This window comes from Sitophilus oryzae, unplaced genomic scaffold, assembly GCF_002938485.1.
Source record: "Sitophilus oryzae breed Bouriz unplaced genomic scaffold, Soryzae_2.0 scaffold_186_pilon_pilon, whole genome shotgun sequence".
Taxonomy (NCBI): domain Eukaryota; kingdom Metazoa; phylum Arthropoda; class Insecta; order Coleoptera; family Curculionidae; genus Sitophilus; species Sitophilus oryzae.
The window spans coordinates 1,088,436-1,101,983 of NW_022146579.1; the positions used below are offsets into that span (position 1 = coordinate 1,088,436).

General features: G+C 31.6%; 1 protein-coding gene across 2 annotated transcripts in view; it reads right to left on the reverse strand.

The window, feature by feature from the left end:
• The window catches only part of LOC115883354 (pleckstrin homology domain-containing family G member 5), a 432,893-nt gene that overhangs the window by 35,356 nt on the left and 383,989 nt on the right, over positions 1-13,548 (reverse strand). For both annotated transcript variants that reach the window (XM_030901711.1, XM_030901710.1), the window contains 3 exons: positions 13,053-13,139; positions 10,397-10,517; positions 6,736-6,846 (listed from right to left, as the gene is read on the reverse strand). In XM_030901711.1, coding sequence (XP_030757571.1) covers positions 6,736-6,846; positions 10,397-10,517; positions 13,053-13,139 — 319 coding nt within the window. The remainder of the gene's footprint in view (positions 1-6,735; positions 6,847-10,396; positions 10,518-13,052; positions 13,140-13,548) is intronic.

The following is a 13,548-nucleotide window of genomic DNA, read 5'->3' on the forward strand; positions in this document are numbered from 1 at the left end:
TTTGAAACACGTTCAGCATTTTGATTTTAAACTTTTAAAAGTATATTTTATCATTATTAATTTTTAATCTATGAAATAATTTATCTATAAATTGCGTAAAAAATCACCGAAATCGGCTAAAGCTTGATTTTCATGCGTCCGTTATCCGTTGATGTGATGGTCCAAATTTAATCTAACCTTAATAAAAATATTATAGTACAAGAGCTAGCAACGTCGGGAAAACGGAAATTTTAAGAAAGCTGGTTCTTTAATACTTATATCTTTTACTATCTGGCTGCCGGTCGACAACTGCTCATCACATCTGTACAGGGTATCCCATTTTCTGTCCGTTTTATGGTATTTCTCGTTTATGAGTAGAGATAGAATGATGCGATTTTCACATTATTTAGCTACTTTTTTATGAAATTAAATATGCTACACATATGTTTGTCCTAGCCTCCTTATTCCTGAAATACAGGGCGAATTTGTGAAGCGCAGTAGTGAACAGATGTTGAATGCAGATATGGATGCGCAGTAGTGAACGCAACGTCTATCGGCAGCCAGACGGTCCGCACTCTGTCCAGGGGACAGAGGAGCATAACAAAATATTTATTAAAGAACCAGCTTTCTTAAAATTCTCTCTCGAAAATGTTGCTAGCTCTTAGATTATAAGTAAAACAGCAAAATCATTATAGAAATGAAAATATAAAATGACACCAATCGTAAGTAAATCGTACATCCGATGAACATTTAAAAACTGCCTAATTATCTAACCAATCGAAGTCTTTAAATTCATCCAATAAAATTAATATCGTATCATCGTATCGTCGGATACCGGATGCATAAAAATCAAGCTTTACTAGAATAAAATATATTTTACTTTAAAATACATCAAAATTTTAAGGTGCCTGTTTTTCGTGCCGGTGAGTGTATTTATAACTTAATAAATTTTAATATTTTTAAATATAGACGTGGATTTTTTATTTGACTGTTTAAATGTAATGCAATGTGCAAAGTATATATTTTTTTTCCATAGCAACTGTTAAAATTGCCTTATATCTATCAAAAATAGTAGATAAAATAGTACTTTAACCTCAAGGGTAGATTAAATGATACTTTAACAGCGAGGATAGGTTAAAAACTTTATTTCTTCTCGCACGTTTTTTAATTGCTTTCATTTTTGAAAATTTTTGTATTCCTTTTCATAAGTTATTCGGGATTTAAATGGAAGTAGTTTGGATATGGCGCTTTTCGCCTCAATATTTGTTGCTAGGGAATGCAATCCCGCACCAAAATCTCAATCCCGCAAACCCGCGGGATTAAAGCAGTCAATCCCGCGGATCCGCAAAATTGCGGGACCGTAAACAATAGTCATACATTTGGTCCTAAATGGTACAAAAAGCATGGTACATTTTGCATAGACCCACAACATATTGATATAGCGTGTATCTTAAACTAGCTGTACAGAAATTTGGACCGATGTATACAGGGTGTTCAAAAAATATATTTAATATTAAATAAACTTAAATTTTATTATAATTTATCTACTTACTTTATAAATAAAAATATTATTCTGATGTTGAAGTTTTTTTTAACTTGTGTTGGTTATCTGCTTTTAGATACACTCTGTATCAATCATTTTTTGGCATATGCAGAATGTACAAAGCTTTTTGTACCATTTAGGACCATACGTATACCTAATGAATATTTTTAAAAAAAACGTCGTATTTTTCTTAAAACAAAAAATTAAAAAACCTATCAAATTGTTTCTTTCTAATTTCAATACAGATTCGTCGTACTTGGTAAAAATTTAGATTTTTTAAAAATTGTAAATTTGCGGTTAAAAAGATTCTTAACCAAATTTTCACACTCTTATAAAAGACCCTGTATACGAGAATTCGCTAAATATATTTTCGAAAACCATATAGAATCTTAATCACAATAGATGCATCTAAGACCTGGTCCAAACCGCATCCCAAAATCTTTTTTAGTTCAAGAGATACATATTCAACTTTAAATTTACCCTAAAATTTTGCTTGTCCCGATAATTACATATGTCCGGCAGTTTATTTGACGAAATTGTCCACAGGTACTAGTTAAACGCTTTTCTTCACTTACGCACATACGCCAGAAAGAAATCTAACAAGTAAGCTGTTTGTTTCACTTATTTTTAATGGCCAAGCCGTAAGGGGAACCCCCGGGTTCCGACCGTCGACGCATCGGCCCGGAACGAAACGGTTTGACCCTGATCGAGATCGATTCAGTTACCCAGTAGTAATGGGTCAATCCCGCGAATCCCGCACGGTAAATCCCGCAACTTTGATCTCGCGGAATCTCAGCATTTGCGGGATTGCATTCCCTATTTGTTGCTAATTTACTTATTTCGTTTTGAGCCACTTTCGGCTCGAATTCAATCAGCAATCGACACGAAAGAGAATTAAAAAATATTGACTCAAAACTGACAACTAAAGAGACAGCTTTATTTATTTGTCAAATTACATAGAAACCAACGCCAACCCAGCACAATACTTTTTCTACTCGTAATAAATTCCTTGAAATAATAATTTCTGAATATTTTTTAAAACGTAACTCGCTATGGAAAAAAATATTTTATCGTCTTGTATAAAACATAACTATTATCACACAACTCATAAGAGTGACAATTTGTTCCTTTGATAATTAAGGAGACTTTGAAAGGCATTATCGCTAACGAGTCATTGTGGATACAAAGCCACATCGATGTCCAGCACTCAATGCGGGTCGTTAGCACTGATTGTTTTAATTAGTGAGAGGAAGTCCCTTTGCGGAGTTAGCAATTTCTGTCTTCTATTACGTCTTCACATTTTCTTAATTATTTCCACTTAACTATGTTAATATTGTTACGGATATTCAAAATGCACGATGAAACATTTGAAGAATTTATTTTTTCAATTTCTTTGTAATATTCAGGGTGGTCCGAACTGTATTCTGGAAACTTCGGCCGCATATTCTGCAGATAAAAGTAAGTAAAAAAGTTCCTCTAAATGTATGTCCTAAAATGCTTAGTTTCGAAGATACAGCAACTTTTACCCTCAAAATTTCATTCGAATCACTAAAAGTAATTGGAAGAAAACTATAATAAATTGAAATATTGTTAAGACCTTAACACCCTGTAGCTACGAAACAAAGCAGAATCGGACCTATGTTGATATAAGAAATAAATCTTATTTTTACGTGAGGAATCTCTCCACGAGAGATGGCACATGTTTTTTGAAACACCATATATATTTTGTCGAAAATATAGATATATTTTTTAGGAAATTTTATGCTCTACAAGAATCCCCGGTGTAAAAAATTGTTATCGTAAACCGTCTCAAAGTTCTGGTACTTTTAATGGAAAAATATTTGTTTACGTGTTATTTAAATGGCAAACTTTGAATGTTCACCGACACCTTTTAAAATTGAGCTAAAAATCCGGCCTTCCGGGGATATTTTTTTCTCGGTTATTAAGTTCATTTTAACCCATAAATTTCATAGGTTAGTTTTTTTGGCTCACCTTAATGTAGAATTATAATTACTCATTAAACTTAAAACATCAAAAAAGCGTATTTTATTAAAATACTAATATTTCAACGCTGTTTCACAAAGAACCAACCACATATTTAGTATTATTTATTGTCAACAGATAAATATCATATTCTTCTAAATAGAAGTAAGAGTTTTTCAGCACCACTATGCTAATGTACCGTCGATATCGAATCCGATGGAAAATCTCTTCTGATAATTTCTGGCGGATCCGGCAAGAGTTCCAATTGGGGATGGGGGAAATCCCGCCGTGCCATTTTGCGATTTTCCTTTTAATGTAGTTCGTCGTAGCGCCGGCAATTTCCGCAGTCGACGGAGCACGATAAGCGATGGAACTTTTAATGCGAAAGAAAATTTGCCGAGTTTTAGTTTTAATTAACCGGCATACCTTTGCGAGGATTCCCACTAAATAACTCGGCTTTATTTTATAAGCATTGTGAGTAATTTTACTATTAAACGTACTACATTGTTGTAGGATAGAAATGACGAAAGTGGAAACGGGTGGAGCTATTCAAAGTTGGCGCTTTTCGGGAAAATGGGAAATATAAATGTAAATATGGTTGATGGATTCTAAAGCTTGATTCAAACCATTAACGAATTAATGCAATAAATTAGTGGTTTCAAATAGTGTTGAAGTTTGTTCCTCTAATTTCAATGTAAAGATTCATGCAGAACCTCGCACTTAGTGAAATCAATTAGTGGTTTCAATTACACTTTATACTTTTAGTTTACGATCATTCACAATGTTTAAAAAAAACAATTAAAATTAATAGAGTATCCTACCAACCATAGAGAAAGCCTAACATTTAGCTTATAAAACAAACAACTTTTGTTTTCTAACCACAATTTTTCTTGATGGAAGATAATCAAAGGCCAAAATAACATTTCTCACAAATTTTGAAGTATAATTAATGGAAAAGTTAAAAGTTTGATAACTTTTTTTACTAATTGAAAATGTCTACCACTAATTTCTACGCTAAATTGAAACCACTTATTTATTCCACTATGTCATAGCGAGGTTCTGAATGAAGCTTAAGCATTCGTACATTTATTAAGAAAAACGAAACTTGCAGTGTACCTAGCAATAATAATCCCCACCATGTTATATGGAAGTGAAACCTGGGTGCCGCAGCCGTACCGCCGACACATGAACGTATTAAACAAGTTGCATCAGAGACACCTTAGACAACTGTTAAGAATAAAATGGTACCACCATGTGTCAAACGTATCAGTCCTTGAAAAAGCTAGCTGCAACAGCGCGAAAGTCATGACTACTAAATCCCGATTAAGATGGGCTGGTCACGTATGCAAGGTACAAGACTATTTTCCACAAAAATTTAAAGGGGATAAGCATGCAGAATCAGTGGGAAGAAGCAGCGTATAATAGAGAGCAAAATGACTTTTTGTGCCTTGGCTGTATGACGTCAAACGTACAGCCTTGCCTTAAAAAATGTCATTTTTACTCCTAATAAAACAATATACTATTTGTATTTTACTGTTATGCCTAGGCGTTTTAACGTGGTCTTTTTATAATGTCAATCACGTCGCAAAAATTAATACTTGCGTGTCAAATACTCGTCAGCGAGTAATGGCAGTAAGTAAGTAAGTAATAACACAAGGAGGACCTTACGCACAAAGAATCCAATTTTTGAATCAGAAACCTTACGAACTAACAAGTACATTTAGAAATATTACAGAAAATACATGTTTCACAAATTACATTTAAAAAGCTCATTAAATGAATAAAAACACTTAACTCTCAGCAGTTGCCTTACTGACCTCCCAAAAGTATTCCGCTCCAGACATTTTTACTCCGAATAGAACAAGCTATTTTTTTTTCAAACGACAAAAAATAACATTAAATACAATTTGAAACGTGGCAAATAATATAAATGTGTAATAGCTTGTAAGTAATTATACAGGGTGTCTCAGATTTTAATCGGGAAAATTTAATAGACGATAGAACTTGCAAAAATAAAACAAAAAGTTCATATCAACTTGTAAGATTTAAAGCTTCCTTTTCGAGATACAGGGTACCATTAAAATACCAATTATAATATTAATTACCAATTAGAATTTATTTTTTTTTCGCAAGAAGTAAGCAAGATAGACAAAAAAGTCAGGAGACAAAAAAAATAATATTTTTAATTACTAAATCGAAAAATAATATTAAACTTCTAAAAAAGCAATGGTGTGCCTATTTTTCCTTTAAAATAATTTAACAGTGATGCCCCATCACCGCCCCTGGACATTAAACTTAAATCTAATTACATCAAATTAAGTCCCATAGTAAGTATTATAAACGGGTCAATTTATATGAAAATCGATTAAATAGTTTTTTCAAATATCTTTTTTTTTCTTTTTTAAGTAACTTTAATACCCTGTATCTCGAAAAGGAAGATTTAAATCCTACAAGTTGATATGAACTTGTTTTATTTTTGCAAGTTCTATCGTCTATTAAATTTTCCCGATTAAAATCTGAAACACCCTGTATATCGAGCAACAATGAACGTACTCGTTGAAATTGACAATTAATGTCAGTTTAATAATATTTTTTTTTTCAAACGTCACAAAAGTATTAATTTTTGCGACGTGATTAACAATATAAAATTAAATATTTATTTATTTATTACAAGGTATAACTTATAAATCTCTTTATACTATTTGGAACGTTTGAAATTGATTAAAAAAATATTCGTGGCGTTTGAGAAAAAAATAGCATGTTCTATTCGGAGCAAAATGACTTTTTGTGCCTTGGCTGTATGACGTCAAACGTACAGCCTTGCCTTAAAAAATGTAATTTTTACTCCTAATAAAACAATATACTATTTGTATTTTACTGTTATGCCTAGGCGTTTTAACGTGGTCTTTTTATAATGTCAATCACGTCGCAAAAATTAATACTTTGAAAAAAAAACTTTTCTAGTGTTATGCATAACTTAATAGTATCCGATTAACATTTATTTATAAATATGAATTAAATGAATATAGAACGAAATTTAACAACTCCAACTTCCTAAAACTTCTTCCGATCTTCTAGTACAATGTTTTTAATTAACCGCGGACAATAAAACACGTTCTAATGTACCGGGGGCAATAAATTTCGAAATTACAAAAGTTAGAACCGACTCGCTGGCCGAAAGGGCCGAGCCGGCTCGCTGGCTGTATTTCTAACGAGATTTATCGACTTACCACAATGTCATAACTTTCGATTCTGGCGATGATCCCCTTTAATCTCTCCTTGTCTTGGCGATGCTTTAAGCTCGAATTGACGTTATTAACGAAGTCGTCCACCATTTTTATCTGGAAAAGAAAAGAGATAGTTTGAGACAATTTCTCATCAGTTATTACTACAGTCCCCGGCATGAAAAACGGGCACCTTTTATTGCTAATGTATTTTAAAGTCTAATATATAGGGTGGTCCCGTTAAAAGCCTAATATACAACTGTATTCCGGAAACTTCGGCGGCATGATCTGGAGATAAAAATAAGCAAAAAAATCGTATAAATATATGTCTTAAAATGCTTAGTTTCGGAGATACAATATGTAGAAGTTTCATTTTTATTTCAATTTTTTCTAAATAATTTCTGAAGTAACGTGAATATTTGGATGAAAATTGGTGTCTGGAAGTTTTTTGACAAGAGAAATTTGATTTTGATGTCAATATGACTCTTACTTGTAGAGGGCGCCACCTACATATTTTTTAATTGGTTTGAAGAGCAATTTCGAAGAGACTTTTCATCCGAACCTGCATAAAACTACTGAGTAAAAAATAAACATTTACGACATGTTTTATGTAAAAAAGGTCTCTTGGTAAAAATCGCTTTGAGTAATGATTCTCGAGATATTTGGAATCGAAATTATTAATACCTGTCATCATTGACATAAATTAAACATGTTGACTAAATGGTTTTTCTTCTTCTTAGGTCGTCTTCTCCCTTCTCCAGAGGTTGATCCAGGTACTTGAACCAACTTATCAGATCCTTAAGCCAGAAGTTTTGCCTTCTTCCCACTGATCTCTTGCCCTCAATTTTGACTTCAATGGCCAGTCTGAGCACCTCGTATCGTTCACCGCTCATGATGTGACCGACATACTGTTACATCCTTTTCTTCACTGATAACTAAATAGTTATTAGACTGAAATCATCAATTTGAAATGTTATTGTGTCAAAAGTTCAACAGAAACTGTTTTATCTTCATTTTTTCGAAGAAAAATTTATGATTAATTAAAAAAAAGTTCCCAAATTTATCATTTCAGTCAAATAACTATCCACTAACTTTTTTGTCAATAATGACATGTATTGACTATTTCCATTCTAAATATTTTGAGAATGGTTGCTCGTAGCGATTTTTACCAAGAGACATTTTTTACGTAAAAAATAACGTAAATGTATATTTTCACTCAGTATTTTTAGACAGATACGAACGAAAAGTTATTACTTTTCAAAACATTTAAAACACATGTAGGTGGCGCCCCCTATAAATAGGAGTCATATTAATAAATTTCTCCCGTCAAAAAACTCCCAGACACCAATTTTCATCTAAATATTGACGTTACTTAGATTATTTGAAAAAAATTGAAATAAAAATTGAAACTCCGAAACTAAGCATTTTAAAACATCTGAAGAATATGCTGCCGAAGTTTCCGGAATACACTTCGGACCACCCTGTATTTTGTTCTAGTGGGTCGATTTTGATGATTTTTTAAGCAATTTGTAGATAAATTTTGACTTTTTAACCTCTCTTTAAATTAAAAATTCCCATCTGTCAATTATTATACGGGGGAAAACAAAATGTTGACATTTTGGTAAAAGTTTGAAACACTCTGGGGAATATGTCACCAAAGCAAGGAATTTAAAAATCTATTTTATTATTTGGTTCATCTCAATAGCTTTATTTGAAAGTCTCTTACAAAAATACCTATCCACATTGATCATTATAAATATTAAAAACTTTTTAGTAACATTATAAAACTTCTTTCAAAAGTTAGTTACCTAAGTAAAATTGTTAAGGTAATTATTATTCATAGCTTACTGAGATACGATGGTAATTTGCCTGAAAGTTACCTCTTTATGAATAATAATTAAAACAGTGTAAACAATCTTCATTCCCTTAAACATTTTTCAACCTTATTCCAAATAAAGTTTAAAATTTCCGTAAACAATATGTTTTAATTTACAAAATTTCGAAATCATAAAAGTTAAAATTTACATCAATTCTGAGAGCGTAAATATTGTTGTTTCTTTACTAAATATGAATTAAAACAAGAAGAATTGCAAGATAAATTTTAAACTAAAAATATTTGTTACCTACTCAATATTAATTAATGATTATGTAGAAATTGTAGGCAATTCGTTATATTAAAATTAACTAACTAATACACATCAAAAGACAGAACAAATATTAGTTCGAAATAGGAACTGCATGGAACAGTTGGCAATTTGAACAAAACAAGCATAAACAGGTCAAAGTTCGTTTCCGTTGAAACTTTCAAGGATATAACTTTCAAGGAACTTACTGCAATCTGTATTAGTCTAAAATTTTAGTAAATATCAAAGTTGACGAAAACTAAAAATGAAAATGTAGACTGGAAGTTCAGAGACTAATTATCTAGACAATTATTCGATTCCTGATTGTATGGTTTCTGTAATAACAACAATATACGCATTAAGGTTTGTACAGGTATAGGGTGTCCCATTTTCGTTAGTTTAATGGGGTTACTCGTTTATGAATACAAAGAGAGATACAAAGATGCGGTTTTCATATTACTGTGCGATTTTCCAATGAAACCTAGCTTTCTTAGTTCCTGAAATACAGGGTAAATTTTTAAAATGTTGCATATTTGGAACCTTCTTCCTGTATCTTGGTTATCTTAATAAAAATGCGAAAACTGTAACTAGTTTTTAGCTGGAAGCTGTCATTTTCGAAATATGACTCAAACTATTGTTTTTTCAAATGGGAGACCATGTATATTATTCTTTTATTTTATTTGCTTTATCATGACCTTTCAATAAGAACATACTTTATACTCTGTTTTTTTTCTCAGGTAAGATTTCGACATGACAGAAGAAAAGTAGATGACGTCCCATACCAATCTATTTATTTTACTAAAAAAAGTTTCTAATATTTTTTAAGTTAATTCTGGATGGGTTTAAATATGTGTAATAATGCGTCGTCTCTTGTTGTTTTTAACCAGTTTTATTGGTTTATTTCAAAAATGACAGATCATATTTCAATTTTATTGGTTTGACGGAACGATGAACGACAAACGGATGCCGATGCGTATGAACTCACCTTTAGATTTTTGAGGCTTGTCAAAGCCTTGCCAAATTATAGGTTATAATTTTGTCAACTTATGTCAAATATCCTGCGTTTTGGAACATGGTGCATTTTGATTTGTGTTATTACGTGTGTTTTGTGTCTTTTGAAGTCAAGTGGAGGAAAAATCGAGGAAAAATTAACTGTAGACCCAGAGCACAGGTTTATAGTTAATACTCGCCCAGGCAGAAAGTCTTATACACCAATAGAGTTACCATCAATAAAGTTTGTATACCAGCTCATCGTAGATAAGTGCATCTTGTTATGGTACAAGGATCGTTACTAACCATATACTAAAAAATGGAGTAGCTGTAAAATATCGATGTTACGGTTACGGTCCTATGTCCGGTTAATGTCGACATTAGCCGGTTAATATCGAGAATAACACACAACAAAACAACCAAAAACATAACCTAACCCAAACATTAGATGATTTATAACTGAAGAAAAGGGGACAAAATAGATCTATAAGTTAGCGGTTATTAACTTCCCCCCTCCCATAAAATCTACGTCTACATCTACATCTACCTCTTACCATAGCTTGCAAGCTTTCCCTTTCTACATCTTCTTCGGTATTTTTCAAGATGGCTTTGAGAAGGAGGCCGTATTTCGTTAGTCTTTGCATCGGCTGGACCAGAATATCCATCAACCTTAATCTGAAATTATTAAAAGAAATAAAACGTTAATTAACTTTTTTTACTAGACGTTTTTCACTAATTTAATCTTATATCTGTTTTCTAATTTTGATTTTTTAATTAAACCTTTGGAAGTTATTTAGGCAAAATTTAAGGTTGGCTTAAATTTGATTAAAGAAACAAATTGTCTGTTTCTTGGAATCCTCCTGGTTTTAAACAGATTTATATCGGGCGCAAAGAATTTTATTAAATTTAGTTTTTTGTATCTTTTTTTTACTTATATGCCGGGTGTTTTTAGAAAGTGTTCTATTTTTTCAAACAAAAAAAAAGATTTGGTATGTTAGTATATGACGTAATTCAGGATCGATTGACATATTCAATTATTTTCGGTCATTTCCTGTTTCACCGGAAATTACTATAATTTTTGACTTTTAAATGGTTCCCTCAGCATTTTTAGACTTTATCTCATAGAAAATGACATTTCGAATAGTATGACATATCATAATATGTCAACCTCTGACTTTTTGTTTAAATAATAGTATTTTAAATTTCCATTCAGATTGCAATGGCTGTGGACAATTTAACTCGAAATACTAAGCATGTGCTACCAAATTATTCATTAAAAAAATATTTTTCCAAATATGTTAATGAGCCACCCTCGTTCTATTTGAAAAAATTGAGTTATGATGATATAGTTACACGTACAGTACGTCTGTTCGTTTTGTAGCTACGGGGTATCCGTGAGAGGGGAAACGATATTCTCTCGATGTTTTTCGTAAAACATTAGACGACGCGTCCCATCAATAAAAATTCGACAAATTTGCAAGTAGCCAATAAAATGAGTGGGCGGAGCGATTTGCGGTGACGTACTCGTCAAGTCGACGTATAAAATATATTGCTGTTTATTTAAATGTTTTTTGTCCGCATTCCTTTCATAGACACCGATCCAGCAGACGTACTGTATATAATGTTATTGAAAATGTTTATCTTAAATAGTCCTACAAAATATACTAACGGTTTTTGCAGCGCAGACCAGATAACTCGCAAACGGCAGAATTTTTTCCTACTTGTTAATCACTTATCGTTATACAGGGTGGTCCGAACTGTATTCTGGTAACTTCGGCAGCATATTTTACAGATAAAAATAAGTAAAACAGTTCGTATTTCATAAAACAGTTCGTTTTCATATATGTCCTAAAATGCTTAGTTTCGGAGATACAGGGTGTAGAAGTTTCATTTATATTTCGATTTTTTCCAAATAATTTCTGAAGTAAAAAGCCAATATTTGGATGAAAATTGGTATTTGGAAGTTTTTTGATACGATAAATTTGATTTTGATGTCACCTACTTGTAGACACCTACTTGTAGAGGGCGCCACCTAAAATTGTTTTAACTGGTTTGAAGACTAATAACTTTTCGTCCGTACCTGTTCAAAACTAAGGAGTAAAAAATATATAAATATACATTTACAAAGTTTTTTACGTAAAAAAGGTCTCTTGGTAAAAATCGCTACGACTAATGGTTTTCGAGATATTTGAAGTCTAAATTATCAATACCTGTCATCATTAACAAAAGTTAAATATGTTGACTAAATAGTTATTAGACTAAAATCATAAATTTAAAATGTTTTTGTGACAAAAGTTCAATGAATTAAAGAAATTTATGATTAATTTAAAAAAATAAAAAGTTCCCAAATTTATCATTTCAGTCAAAAAACTATCTACCTATGCTATCTACTCAACATGGTTATTGTTTGTCAATAATGACATGTATTGAAAGAGACCTTTTTACGTAAATAAGGTCATAAATGTATATTTTTTTACTCAGTAGTTTTATACAGGTACAGACAAAAAGTTATTACTCTTCAAACCAGTTAAAAAAATATGTAGGTGGCGCTCTCTACAAGTTTCAAACAAAAAACTCCCAGATACCAATTTTCTTCCAAATATTGACGTTACTTCAGAAATTATTTCGAAAAAATCAAAATAAAAATGAAATTTCTACACCCTGTATCTCCGAAACTAAGCATTTTAGGACATACATTCATACTAACTTTTTTACTTATTTTTATTTGCAAAATATCCCGCCACAGTTTCCGGAATACAGTTCGGACCACCCTGTATTTTGGACAATTCACACAATAGCTTTGTTCGGGTTCTTGTTATTACCGATTCTGAACCGTCCTAGAACTCTGCAGCGCATACGCAAATGAAATGTCTTCATATTTCCTTCTGCGCATACGCATCACAGTTCTAGGACGGTTCAGAATCGGTAATAACAAGAACTCGAACAAAGCTAATATCTTCTGATACATAAGCTATATTACTGTAAAGTTTCATTAAAATCCATTCAGTAGTTTTTGTGTGAAAGAGTAACAAACATCCATACATACATACAAACTTTCGCGTTTATAATATTAGTAAGGTTATTGAAACATTTTTGTTTGTAAATTCGATAAAAGACTCTTGCATGGCATAATAAGATATAATTAATTCAAACATCGTATAACTTGAGTTTATTAATAAAATAAGAGGAAAATACGTAAAATAAACTTACCGGTTACAGTCTTTTTGACTCTCGCACCACGTTAAGTACGCCGTAAAAACTTCGCTGTCTAGATTTTCTCGGCAGTAATGTTGACATCTGCAAAACAAGTTTAATTTTTAATAGGGGATTATGCTAACCGTATAAATTATAAGTCCGTTTCTTAATAATTTAATCTCATTTTTATTACACAGTAAAAAAGCAGCAAAGAAATCCTTAAATCAAATTTAATTATATTTTTTTGGTTACAAAGAATGTAATATAATACAACTGGTAAATTAATTTTAGAGAAATAAAGTTTTTCATTTTAAAAATGAAATAAATTCAAATAAAATTCACTTGATACCCCGTTTTTTCTAAAATCTTAAGGTATAAAGTAGGGTATACCGGGAGCGTCTCATAAGTGGCTATATCTTTTATATTTTTTCAGATAAATAAACGAGATTTTGTATGTTGGTATATGACATAAATTAGGATTGATTGCTGTATTCAATTGTTTTTCGTCACT